General features: G+C 39.0%; 1 protein-coding gene across 1 annotated transcript in view; it reads right to left on the bottom strand.

Annotated features, from left to right (window-relative positions):
• The window catches only part of SEMA3D (sema domain, immunoglobulin domain (Ig), short basic domain, secreted, (semaphorin) 3D), a 97368-nt gene that overhangs the window by 15577 nt on the left and 68662 nt on the right, over positions 1-13129 (bottom strand). The window contains exons 11-13 of the mRNA XM_009582200.1: positions 6084-6306; positions 2915-3003; positions 1053-1094 (exon numbers count right to left, since the gene is read on the bottom strand). Coding sequence (XP_009580495.1) covers positions 1053-1094; positions 2915-3003; positions 6084-6306 — 354 coding nt within the window. The remainder of the gene's footprint in view (positions 1-1052; positions 1095-2914; positions 3004-6083; positions 6307-13129) is intronic.

The raw sequence follows: 13129 nt of genomic DNA, 5'->3' as shown, positions 1-13129 counted from the left end.
AGGAAAGGGGACTGCAGTCCTGGAAAGACACCAGCACTCAACACCCTTACACCTTTAGATTTGTGCTGTAATAAGAAATCAGAAGCAAACCATGGAAAGAATGGTTTAATAACACATTTAAAAACAAGTGGCTGGATAGCCGTGACGTTAAGAATCTGGGAACTAGGGATGACCTTGTGTGAATAAAACTTCATCTTCTGCTTCTGATCCTTAGGTAGGATGGGGATAATATTACTCCCCTCTCCCCAACGTGTGAGTAGATTGCCTGCTGAGACAAGGGTGGTCCAAGTGCTTGCTGTTGAGCCTGAGCTGGCTCATGCAATACTTCCAGCTGGCCTGCCACCTTTTTTCAGGGGAGATGGGACCCAGCTGTGCTGTGCGTGCCTGAACGGTAAAATACCTCCTCCTGTGCGAGGGAGGCGTGTTGTGCCGGAGCGGCTCTGGCCACTTCTGCGGGGCGGGGAGGGATGGCTCTGGTGTCACGCTGCCTCCCGAACGTGCACGTAGCCATCATAGAGCCCGGGGCTGCCATAAAACCGTTTCCCACCGGGAGATTCCCAACTGGAACTGGCCCCTGTGCCTGCCAGGATTGGACCACCCAGATTTAGACTGCAATTTTAGAGGAGGGGGACTGGTTTTCAGACTGTGTGCACAGAAATTTCAGCACAGCGAGGCGCTGATCTCTCTTGACTACTAATAAAAATAACAACACAATAATAACAATAATAATTTATTACTAGATTGTAAAGAGACAAGTATTTCTAGTGTCCGGAAAACGAATGTTCGTTGACTTAATTCACAAATCCCACTACCATATGACTAAAGATTTGTTTCCATGAATAATTACCTGCTTGGGTACACAAATTACTGTTTGTAAGCAAACGTGAATTAGGCAGGCAAACAAGTTCAAACATATCTCCTTCTTTCCAGATACATTTTAAGAGTCATCCATGGAAAGCTTGGCCAGTAAGTAACAGACGTCACCTGAAAATAGCAAGCTAAATGTTCAGTGTACCATATATCCTGCAGTGATTAAACGAGCTTGTGATTACCTGCTTCTGAGAAATCTCCATGGTCGAGATAAATGAAGGGTGCTGAAAAATGAATTAGTAAGGTGCATTAGTTTACACGTTCCCTGTTCTTAATGAAAAAGAGAGCAGAACTTAACGTACAAAAAGCAAATAAAATTACAGATCCATTTAAACAAATATTAAAAACAAAAAAACAGAAATCACTAAATTCATGCTTCCAAAAATACCTCCCATAAATTTTCCTTGCTGCTTATGAGGCAACTGACTTGAATTCTTAGAGTTTGCAATCTATCCCATCCTGGAGACTGGCAATGAGCCTTCACATCAGCTTAAGTTCTTATTAAGCACTATTTGAAAGGCTTAGATGGCATTTAAGGGATAGATAGGCAGATCCTCTGCACCAGGATGTATTTCACTGTGATGAGAGACAGTGAAATTTTTGCCAGTGACTGATGTCACTATCGCCTAACAGAAGATGATTAATCTAAGCCTATTGTTTAATGTTAATGCAGTTCAAGGAAATAAGGGATGTTTTTTCAGCCCTTCACCCGCTCCACTTTTATGGATTTAAAAACATAGAAGTAACAGTTATAAATGTTACCAATAAAAACGTGAAGGAATGTCTGCTGAACAGGAAAAAAAAAACCCTTTTTTTTAATTTTAAATATGATATGGTACATTTGCCCTTGACGTTATGTTTTAAGAATGCAGCAAATTGGTGCACATACTGAAACTGCTGATTACTTGGCAGGCCACTGAGTAATCTTGAAATTTTCAAAGTGATATTTATAATTGGTGTCCAAGACAGTGGGAAGAAGACATGGAGATCCTTTAAATCAAAGTTTCATCATACACATGATGTATCAAAAGGCATATGGAGAAATATACTCTTTGAAATACTTATTAAAGATCCTGTCCTTACACGTGGAAAACACTGTCTCTAAGTCCCAAATTCATTTATTTAGTGTGGGCAGAAATTCTGGCTAAGACCTCGTACAGCACATAGGAGAGAGAATGTGTGAGAAAGCAATTAAAATGTCATGGATGCAGATAAAATTTGATGAAAATACAAGGTGAAAACTGAAGAAGAGCTATACAGAGTGAGAAAAAAACAAAATGAGAATGCAACGAATGAAGAAGGAACTACTAAATGGAAAAGAAAATCAGTAGGGAAGACACAGGTCTCCATTTTCCTACTGTAACAGTATGTCGATGTCAGCTTCCTCACCAGCAATGAGGTTAATCAGAAATCAGGCCTGTGCAACAGAAAGGAGGTTTGGGATTTTTACAAGCTCTATTTATGAAGAAGTCATTGGTGTTAGCAGGGCTCCGGTTACTTTTCTTCTTTATCACTCAGCCAGAATAACCAAATCAAAATGGTCAAAAACGTTGAGTCAGCCTTCACCAATAAATTAAAACACATTGATAATAAAAACTAACTTTGTTTTGTTTTCTTTATGTTTTCAATTCCTAAAATTGTTATTTTAAAGAATTTCTCTGCATCTGTGGAATTTTGTTTGTTTGTTTGTTTTAAAAAAATTATAATTGTACCAAGAATAGTCCTAAAGCTGAGGCAATAGAAAAATTGGTATTAAAAATAAAATACTACTAATAAAAAATTTGGGCTTATAATAAGATTTCAAACTAGAACAAGGCAGGATAAATGAGACTTTCTATGAGTTTGAAAAATCACGGTCTGTTTGGTTCTGGACTTTTGTCAATTGACTTACCCAAAGAATACCAAAGCATTTAAAAATTTACATAGTGTGCCTCTGGAAACTTGAATTAGTTCCAGTAAACAAACAACCAGACAGGCAAAGCCAGTTTGGGCCTTAAAGTCCCCTGAACAATATTTAATTGATGTGGTGGCTGTTAATGCTTACCTTGAATATCTGCAGCTCTTCCAGGACCACCTCCTCCTTAGTCCTCTTCTCCTTTGTGATACTCACAACTTTCAGGACTGTGCCTATGTCTGAAACAGATGTTCATCATGTAAAACCCACAATTATGTTTCAGTACACAGGTGTCACTCCATTTCATGCCCTGAAGATAAAGCTAACACATCAAGGATGTAGCCTTCAAACAAGATCTATCCCTATCTGCATCTATTGCTATCTACATAGCTCTGTACAATACCTTTATGGTTTTACTGTATGGCTGAGCCAACACAATTGTAGGCTGCTCCTGGCAGGGATGGTCTAACTCTCCTGCTACACAAACACAAACACAAACACAGACAAGCATGTCCATGCTGCCAGCTAGAAGTTTCTGCAGATTTCCTTGGGCCAGAATTTGGGCTCATCTGACCCCAAAGAGATCCAGCTTAGAGGACTAAATTGGTAGAAAATTATTTCCTCTTTTTTATAGAATTAATTTTCACCCAGTATAGCACCTTAATCAGAAGTAGGTTTCATTTTAACGTGGGGAATTAAGCAATGCACTTTTTTCATTTATCTTTTCTTTTGAGGGAAATTTTTGAACAAAATCTCCATTCAACATCAAAATCTTAATTTAATCATTACAGAAATTACTTCTTTGGAGTTATCTAGATAATTTTTTTAAGTTAAATCTGTTCATCAATTTTAACCTGAATTCCTGCTTGGTGAAAAAAATAGCTGCTCATTTCATCTCAGACCATTACACATGGGTGAATTTTGAATGGCCTTAAAAAGAACCCTTAAAAACTGCTCAGGGGAAGTGGGCTGGGTGCTGGGATGTGCAGCATGGAAATGACACAGCGCAGCTTAGTCCTAAGCACTATGCATAGTATTGAAATGATGAAAAATAATGCATTATAATGGAAAGAATGAGATTTTCATTCTTGTTTTCCCAAACTACTGAAGATCATATTACTAATCAAAGCCAAAAGTGTTTCAGTTTGCCTTATGTATTAGAGCTTTTGTTTGCTTGTTTGTTTGACGTACTGGCCAAAGCCTGCGTATGTACAAGTTGGTTGCATACATTCAAACATATAATAAGCTTCTGATCTTCTGCTGCTCAAAATCTCCTGGGTTATTTGGTATATCTGTATTCAATCTCTCTATATAATATTTGAAATTTTATCTTCGAGGGTTTTTTTTTTCCATAGGACGAGTTTAGAGGATAAAATAGAAAAAAAAACATGTGCTTTTAGAAAAGAAAACTCTCTTTTAAGGAAGGCACTGCAGATAAATAAATATCTGCATATTATGGAGTGCCACCTAGTGACTGCATGGTTCACGCTGGCCTTGACACCTCTAAACTGGACGATTTACTCCAAAAGAATTAGCATTGGTGCTGGGTAGTAACAGTTAACCTAGGAGTATTCGAGCTGCTGGTCTCTCAATATAATTTTATTCCTATGACAAACTGTATACTGGAGGATAGCAAACATCTGAAAGCAACCTCTATAGCCACTAAAAGAATATTTTGTACATCTTAACTAGTGCACTCCTTTTTTTGGACAGTTAAGTTTTAAATTACTTTTTCTCACTATTATCAGAAGAAAAGTAAGTTTTAGTGAGTACTGCCAAATCCTAGGCATCTCACAGCTTGGGAATGTGTTCCCTTTCCTCCTCTGTTGACTATATTAAAGATAACATTCAGAAAACAACAAGGATTTTCTGTCACCACAGCTAAAGCTTATTCCCAGCCTTCTCAGGCAGCAGGGGAGCAAACAGCAGTTTAATGTTCTTTTTTATGAAACTGTGCTTTTCTCTCTGACACCACTGTACTTGACTTGTGGGGATCATAGAGGGACTCTTACACCATCTTTTTTTGGAAGACAAGACTTGTGAGAGGGATTGAGCTGAAAGACATAAATGGTCCAAGAGAGAGGCTACCTCTGGACTCGCGTGTGTGATAACAGCTGGGAAGCTCTTGAAGGCTGAGATAACCCACACTTTATAAGAGGCAATGCTCTGTGACAATTCATTCCTTTCCCCAAATCATTTCAGAATATCCATACCTATGAAACTACACTATATGACGCCAAATTTGCTTATAGGCCAGAAAAAATGCTGTGCAACCCAACAGCACTGGGCTAGGATTCAAACAGAAATTTTAATTTCCCTGCAGCTCATCCACTGCCCTTGGATAAACCTTTTCACCTCCTTGTACCTTAGTTTCACCTGCTGTGAGACGGGGATAATAGCAATGACCTCCTTACTAAAGCGTTCAGATCTACCAGTGAGAAGTGCTTTATAAGACCTATTACTGGTGAGAGAACGTCAAATTGTGGATTAAGAACAAGAAATTCCAGTGAGTAAGATGCTAGATTATTACTTCAGAAATGTTATGAATAGGTATGTTAATATTTCTTAGCATACTATGCTGTTGGGTGATTCATCCAGTGATTCTAAACTGAATTACTATGGTAAAACTAGACTTTTTCCTTAAGGCATGTAACTATCATAAAAATGTGAAAAGATACATAATTATCCATAGAAAAACTGCAAAGCAGGTTTCTTCCCTGACAGAGTAGTTTAACCTCTCTGTTCAATCCTGGTCCTCTTGTTTGGAGGTATTCATGTTGCTAAGTTATATCTTTAAAAGTATTTAAGTGGAATTGTTGCCTTAGGCTCAATTTTAAATCTTTCTTAGCTGTTCAATGTCACATGAGATTTAATGGTGAAGCACCATGTCACTACTGATAACAGGAAGTACTCCCTGAAGTTAATAAAGTTATTTTTTTTTTCTTTTAATTGGTTATTGATGTGCTGCCAGCAGGAACTGGAGTCAGACTACCATGTAATGTAAAGACAGGTAGTGAATGGTACTCAGATTTTTACTCAGTAAGAAAGTCCAGGTACTCTGACCCTTAACTGGTTTATCACCTATGGACCAGGAGGCATTAAAATCCCAATAGTAGCAATCTCTTGAGCTGGCAAATTAATCTAATCTTAGCATTTGCATGAAGACCTGGTACAGAATCAGGAGCATCTAAATGCTTCCCAAAGCTGCACGTGTAGGAAAAAGATGTTAATCAACAAGTTTATTCAGGACCTGCTGGAGTAAAAGTGTTCTTAAAGGATGTGGTTTGTGCAGAATGATAGTGGAAGTCCTCTTTCATACCTGTTCCTAGGAAAATAACATCATATTGCCCATCCTCTGCCATGACGTGATCCACCACAATCTGAGTCAGACGATAGTCCACGTTGATTCGAGTGAATACCGGTCCTCCCGTCACTGGGTAAATGGATTTGTACATCAGCGGATGGCGTTTAATAAAGCTAATGACTTCATCGGGAAAGTCTCTGGTAGACTTTATGAGCGGATCGTAGGTTTTGCTTGGACACTGAACGAAAGAGAGAGAACAAGAAGATGAGAGGAATATTAGGAAAGAAGTACAAGTAATCTGCAGGATTCTTTGTGTAGTAGGAAAGGTGCCTGGTCCAGATCAGCTATATTGGTTTGCAAAGCACATTTGCCAGTGGCTGGTAATATGATTTATAATTGAAAAAGCTCAGTGTTGATTTGAAAGCATGGGAGCACACTGGCGGTGTGTGCTCCTCTGGTTCTTCAAAGGGTCGTTTTTCTCCCTCGTTTCTCCACTCTCCTCTTTTCTTTTCATTTTTGCCTCTCTTCAAAAGCTCTTCCCCTTCATCTTCATTTTTCCTTTATCCTGCTCCCACCTATTCTCCTTTATCTTTTAAAACCACCCAAAACTTGTTAACTTGTTTCATCTCACTCATTTGTACTACTGCTCAGAATTATAAATCTTCTGTTCCTGTTAGTTATATGCCCACACCTGCAACTACCTATAGATATATGCGAGCTTTGAAGAAAAATTCTTATAGGATTTTCTTCTTTCTCAGAGATTTTGATACTCTAAATTAAAACTTAGAGGGGAGATGAACTTTCTTAGCTGCTCTAAGAAACTCAGGAAAAGAAGACAACTTTAGAAAAGAGAAGTTGTCTGTTTGATGTTAGATAAAATGTTAATTAATTCATATTTATTGCATTAACATATCTGTAAACACAAACTACTAAAAGCCACACAATTTTTTTGAGTTTTATTACCAGATAGTCTTTAAGACCACAACCAAGACCCTTTATGTTTCTTCATCTAGCAGTGTTCCTGAAGAGAGTATATGTGCCTTAATAGTCATACCGCTATCACCAATAATGAAAATATATGATTGTTATTAATATTCAAGCAGTACTTTCAGTACTGTGACGCATTTTGAACTTTTCTTTTTAATCATATATTGGAGCCAGCAACATTTAGCCATAAACAATCTAATAATATAGGAAAATACCTAATTTTTCTTTAAATATTTAGAAACTACTTGTATATAATACCATAATAGATATCATCAGTGTAGGCCACTTTGGAAATTTGGTCTTATGAATAAACCACAAATTCAACCCATATTCAAGTAGAAATCAAGTTTTCTGTGAGAACACTTGTGAAACCAGTAAGAAATCAGGATGCTCAGTGGTTTTTCTCATCCGAAAGCAGCATTTGGTCACCATTATTTCATTTCTTGAAAGCATTGTTTTAAAACTGGAGAAATTCTCATGATGGGCTCAGTACATCTGCAATGAATTCCACCTCCTCGTTCCCTGCCCCACTCACAGGCGCCTTATCACATCGGATATTTTACAAAGACAAGGACATCGTCTGGAGTGAAGGAGACCTTTCATGCTGTTTAGCTCTCGTTTCAAGGCACAGGTACCAACATGCAGTTAAATTTGCTACATGGTGACCAAACTAGTGCAGGTAATGGACTTTCAACAGCAAGTCTAGAGTGCCCTCCGGTGGCTACCATGGGATAATCTCAAGTATTTAAAGTGCAGGATCACAGATCAGTTTTTCTGCTTTTTGTATTTCTGCTCCTCTTATCAAGGCCAAGTTTCTGCCCTATTGATGCAGTGAGCCAGAATTGGGTAAGATCCTCACCAGCATGCCCCAATGTTAGACTAACGCCTTGATTTCTCTTGGGAGATATGCTCAGAGTTAACTGTGGCACAATGCCCCTAGTAAATGCTTTAACCATGTTCATTTTTCCAGACTGAAACACCCTGTATATGGCCTGCAATCACAGGCCATAACTTTTCAGTGAACTGTACCTCCTACGCCTCCCGTTTATTTTTTTTCTAAAAAAAGACAGATTCTCCAGATGCCAGATGATCCCTGTAGCTCATTATTTCTCAGAAGTGACTTTCCTTACTCATCCACATAGCTGAAACTCTTGCCCAGGCCACGTCTCGGCTGCTGCAGCATCCTTTTCTCTGGCTTTGAACAGCACAGTCTCATCCTCTTCTGGTCCAGACAACTGCTACAGCGATCACTCCCTCAGACATTCCCCAGTGTCACTCTTTTATTGCTGGAGTTGGCTCCCACCTCTATTAGACCCATACTGATAAACTAATCAATTCAGCTGTTTCTTTAGCTTACACAAAGTAAGTTGATTCTCACACATCTTGCTTGAAGATCACCCACAAACCTACCTCTTCAACCTCCTTCAAATTTTTCCCTTCTGTGCCTTTTGGGGTCAGCCCAGGAACATATTTGCAAGGTCAGTCATGTTGGTGACCCATCATCTCTCATGCCCACATAACTCTGCTTTCCTTCCCATGGCTGTTTGCATTTCTTTTCTGACCCTTGTTTTACACTTAGTCTCTAATCTGAGTCTGAGAAAGCTTCTCTTTTGAATCTGGAGGCATCTAGATGTGTTAATGGGGCACTACAAATCCTGGATAATAATAAGACGAACTGGAAACACTATTCCAGTTGGTGATGTCCTTTTACATATAAACTGTTGATTGCTTCTCTTTTAACACTATTTTGAACTAAGTTATCCCTGTGTTTCCTGCCAGGTGGAGCCATAACACAGTCTGTGAAGAAAGAAATGTGATTAAGTAATGCCTTTGTAGTCTGCCAGGAGAAAGTTAAGATTTGTGGTGAAGTTGCTCTGCAATCCTCCTTCATGGCTAGTTTCGACAGAGAAGACTTTAGTTCACATTCCCAAATCTCCAGTTTGACATGTGTTCAACCTACGGTGCCAGTTAAGGGCTTGCAATTAGGATTTGTTCCACTATGTAAGGTTTGGCATTATCCAAAACATTTGCATTAGGAACACCACACACAGTGCCACGGGCTGAGCATGTCCCACCTCCATTGCTGGCAAACTCCCTTCTCACAGCTACACAACATCAGCCACTAGCAGCGAATCCGTCCCCACGGGCTCGGGACCAGCCTGGACCCTTTTCTCCCATGGGTTTCCACTGTCTGTTCTTTTCCTGGGCTGCAGGACGCGCTGTGGTAGTGCTTGTTAAAAAGGGAATGTAGCCTCTGCCCAGCGCATACGGGTATTGTGTACACATGCCTAAGGACGAATTCTTCATGTGTAAATACAGCTAATACAATGCAGAATTATGCTCATCATATACAGTTCTACGTGAACATGCACCTGTATAAATACCCTAAATGCAAAGATAATAGCAACTAGTTAAACAGAAATTTCTGACTGAGGATAACGTTGTCAAAAGTATCAGAGACTACCTGTATATTCAGAAACAAAACAGGCCAGTGAAGCACAGGCCAGCTGATATTCTACATCAACACCTACAGCCACATCTGAAATGCCTGTTGGGGGCAGTTCCTGGTCTACCTTAGACCCCAAACACTGCCACAGCACTGCCACAGGGAGGGTACCATTTGGAGCATGCCTAAACTATGGCAAAGCCTACCCTAGCACTAAACAGTACAGTGACTATGGGTCTGCACTTGAACCTGACCTCTGGTTTTATTTAGCAGAGTTGTAGCCTGAGTGATTTAAGACTCTACAACCTATTTCTATTCCTTGCTTAGGCTGATTTTTATGGCTGTCTAGAGACCTAACAGATTTTGTGCAAGTGCCCACTTGCTTAGCATTGTTTCAAGCCGTAAGAGTTAAGCCTGTGCATCCTCATCTTCATAAAGGCTCTGTAACTGCTTATTGAAAACAGGTCTTAGGCTCCTGAATCACCTAATAGATTTTGAAAACTTCTCCATGGACAGTAAACCTGTGCCCATTTGAATTAAGATATATTCCATCACATATTAAGTCATTTTGTTTCATTGTACAATTTAATATACAGCTGTGAAGTAATTGACAAGAAAAAAAAGATGGGTTTGTATTGTTGTCCTGTGGTAACTGGTCAAAGGATATCCCTTGAAAATACAGTTTAATACAAGTGAAAAAGAAGAGGAAAGTCCTATTGAAAAAAATAGTTCAATTGGAAACATATATTGCAGTGAGTTATCCCTAGGGGTTTTATGCTAGCATTTCTGTAAGAACTTCACCCTCTAGCATGCTGGATATGATCTCCCACATTCTGTTTTCTGCTGTGCTTTCACAAATTAAAGTCTTTGAAAGGTTATGCCTTTGAGGTGGGCTGTAGTGAGCTTGGTTTTTGAAGATAATGATATCAGTTAAATAATTTCACAAAGAAATATATGCTTTTGTATTATATAGCAAAAGAGACTATAGAAAGGATGAAACAAAAGAAAAACAATTTAGATTTTAGACTTTGGGGTAAAAAAATAAAAATAAAAAAATAAAGTGAACCATAATACAGGATAAATGATTCAGCACAATAACTACACAGAAATCAAATCACGTGCACACTTGCTACACTTACTACTTCAGGAATGAAAATTTCTCCTTACCTTTAGAACAACCAAGGTCTGAGTCTTTGCCACTTATGTCAGAATCAGACCTCAAAAACCCTACTGATTTCAAAAGCATGTTTATCTTTGCAGGGGTTGAACCAAAGTTTGTTGGAATCAATAGAAAGAAACACATGTGTTTTAATTGCCTTTGGATCAAAATTTTGCATCAGTATATTCTATATTGGATGAGAAACAAATTCAGTTCTTCACTTCCCCAACCATGCAATAACTCTCTTCCCCCTCACTGTGTACTAGAGGTTTATTTTCCCTTATATGTGCATTTTCTGTGGTTCATGTACTCATTTGCTACTCTGAGTTACAGTCCGCATCTTCTGGAAATTCACTGATTGCTCACCTATTCACAACTCAATCCCAGAAGTCTATTTCTATGTGAAAAATGGGAGTACCCCCACGGGTTTTAAAGATGTCCTAGATTTTTGCCAAAAATGCGTCAACAGAGGAAGACGAGAGCAATGACATCACTTACTAAAAACCACTAGGATAAAATGTCTACCAATATGGCACTATAAAGTCGTTACAGTAATCCCAAAGGCCCAAACCCTACCATGCATGATATAGAGAAATCCTTGCCAGCTTGCGCAAGGACTGAAGGTCTGATCCAAAGATCCGCTTGAGTCAACAGGGCCTTTTCCAATTATTTCAGTGGGCTTTGGATCCCATCCTAAGACAGCATGACCACCAAGAACCGCTGGGCAGGTGTGACCCTGTTATGCTTGGCCAAGGGAGCTATTTCCAGAGGCATCACTCACTGTGGCATGATAGATGGAACAGAGGAATGAAAAATTCATTTTGGCCACCCTTTGGCAAAGTCCTCAGGCAGCTGTTTAAAGCTGTGTCCACCCATCGTTGCAGAACAATTCCTGTAGGCTTGTGCTTCCTTTCATAGCAATCAATAGGATGTATGATGGCAAAGGCTGCATGGCCAAGTGGGTGAGTGAAGCAGCCTTTCACCTCTGAAAATGTGAGTTCACATCCTGTTGCATGTCTCGTGATAATGATATCGGTGTTCTCTGCCCAGTTCACAGAGGACATTTATTCACATCATAAGCACCAGATGCTGTCTCAGATATGTGACATCTCCCACTGGAGACAATAAGAGATTTGCATTTATATCAAATGTCACAGGAGAAGCTTGGCAGGGTTGTTTCATGTGGACTACAAAAGAATCTGGCTCCATAAAAGTTCTTATGACACCATCACTGTGCTCTCTCAGCATCTTCTGCTTTTGCAACAGGGTGGGATTCATCGCACCTGACCTAGATTCTTATCCTGGCTGTGTGTGAGTTGCACAGAGGAGGTGCCTGTCTCTTCCTTTCTGATAGAGAAGCCTAAACAACTAGCTCAGATTTGATGCTTTTCTTCTAGATAGCTAACAAAGAAAAATGAATCACATTAAATTAGTAAAATTAGTACTGCTAGATAAGAATCCTGCAAGAAACTGATTCACCATATAATTTATTCTTCTGAGGTTGCTTAGGCCTTCACTGCCATGAATGATGATTTGATAGAAATATGCATGTTAAGAAATGAAAAGAAAACAAAACAAACAAAAAAAAAAAAAAGAAAAAAAAGGAAAAACTCAACAGAAACAGAGTTGGAAGTGCTAAGGACATCTCTATTCAACTGCTGTATATACTCTGTGGCACAAAACTTTTAAAGTATCAATTCAATAGTTACTTAAAGTTTTTCCAGTGCCTTTTGTGTGAGCTCAATTTGACAATAATCACCCTGGACTAAGTCCTGATCCCAGATGATCTACAAAGATGCCTTTTATTCCCTCACCTTTTATTTGTATCCAAATGTAATCAGGAGGTGGTAAATTAAGCTAATCTTTCTCAAATAAAAGCAAATACACACTAACTTATCAACACTGCATATATGTAAGCTTTTCTCTTTTTTTCGCTTGTCGTATTAAATTTGCAGCTTAGCAGAGTGCTGTATGTGTAGATCTCACACAATACTGAGACATACGGTGTGACTGTGTTAACATTATGTGGGAACCCTGGCCAAGATTTTCAAAAGCCGGTGCCAGCAGTTAGGCTCCTAAATAAACCTCCAATTTACTAAAATGCGGAGTACTTCACACCATCCAGTGAAGTCAATAAGAGCTGCTGGATCTAACACCTATTAAAATTGTGAGAATTATTTGGGAACCTAGCTATAAGGTATGTAAAAAAATATCCTTTTCATTTAATGATCCATCTTTAGTTCAGCAGTGCTGTTGTCTACTGACAATTTTAAAACAGAATGCTGTTCCTTGTGAGCTTCAAAAGGGTTTCTATTTCAAGTGTGTTGAAAATCTCAGTTTAAAAGTGACTTGTCACAGTGAGCCTTAAACCCACTTAACAATGAGATTCAAACACCCATAGGCTAGATACACAACAGGGACTTGATAATATTGAGTGCAGTAGGCATCTGCTTGGCGGATTTTGCAATG

Source organism: Fulmarus glacialis, unplaced genomic scaffold (assembly GCF_000690835.1).
Source record: "Fulmarus glacialis isolate BGI_N327 unplaced genomic scaffold, ASM69083v1 scaffold4010, whole genome shotgun sequence".
NCBI lineage: Eukaryota > Metazoa > Chordata > Aves > Procellariiformes > Procellariidae > Fulmarus > Fulmarus glacialis.
This window is presented reverse-complemented; position numbering and strand designations above follow the sequence as displayed.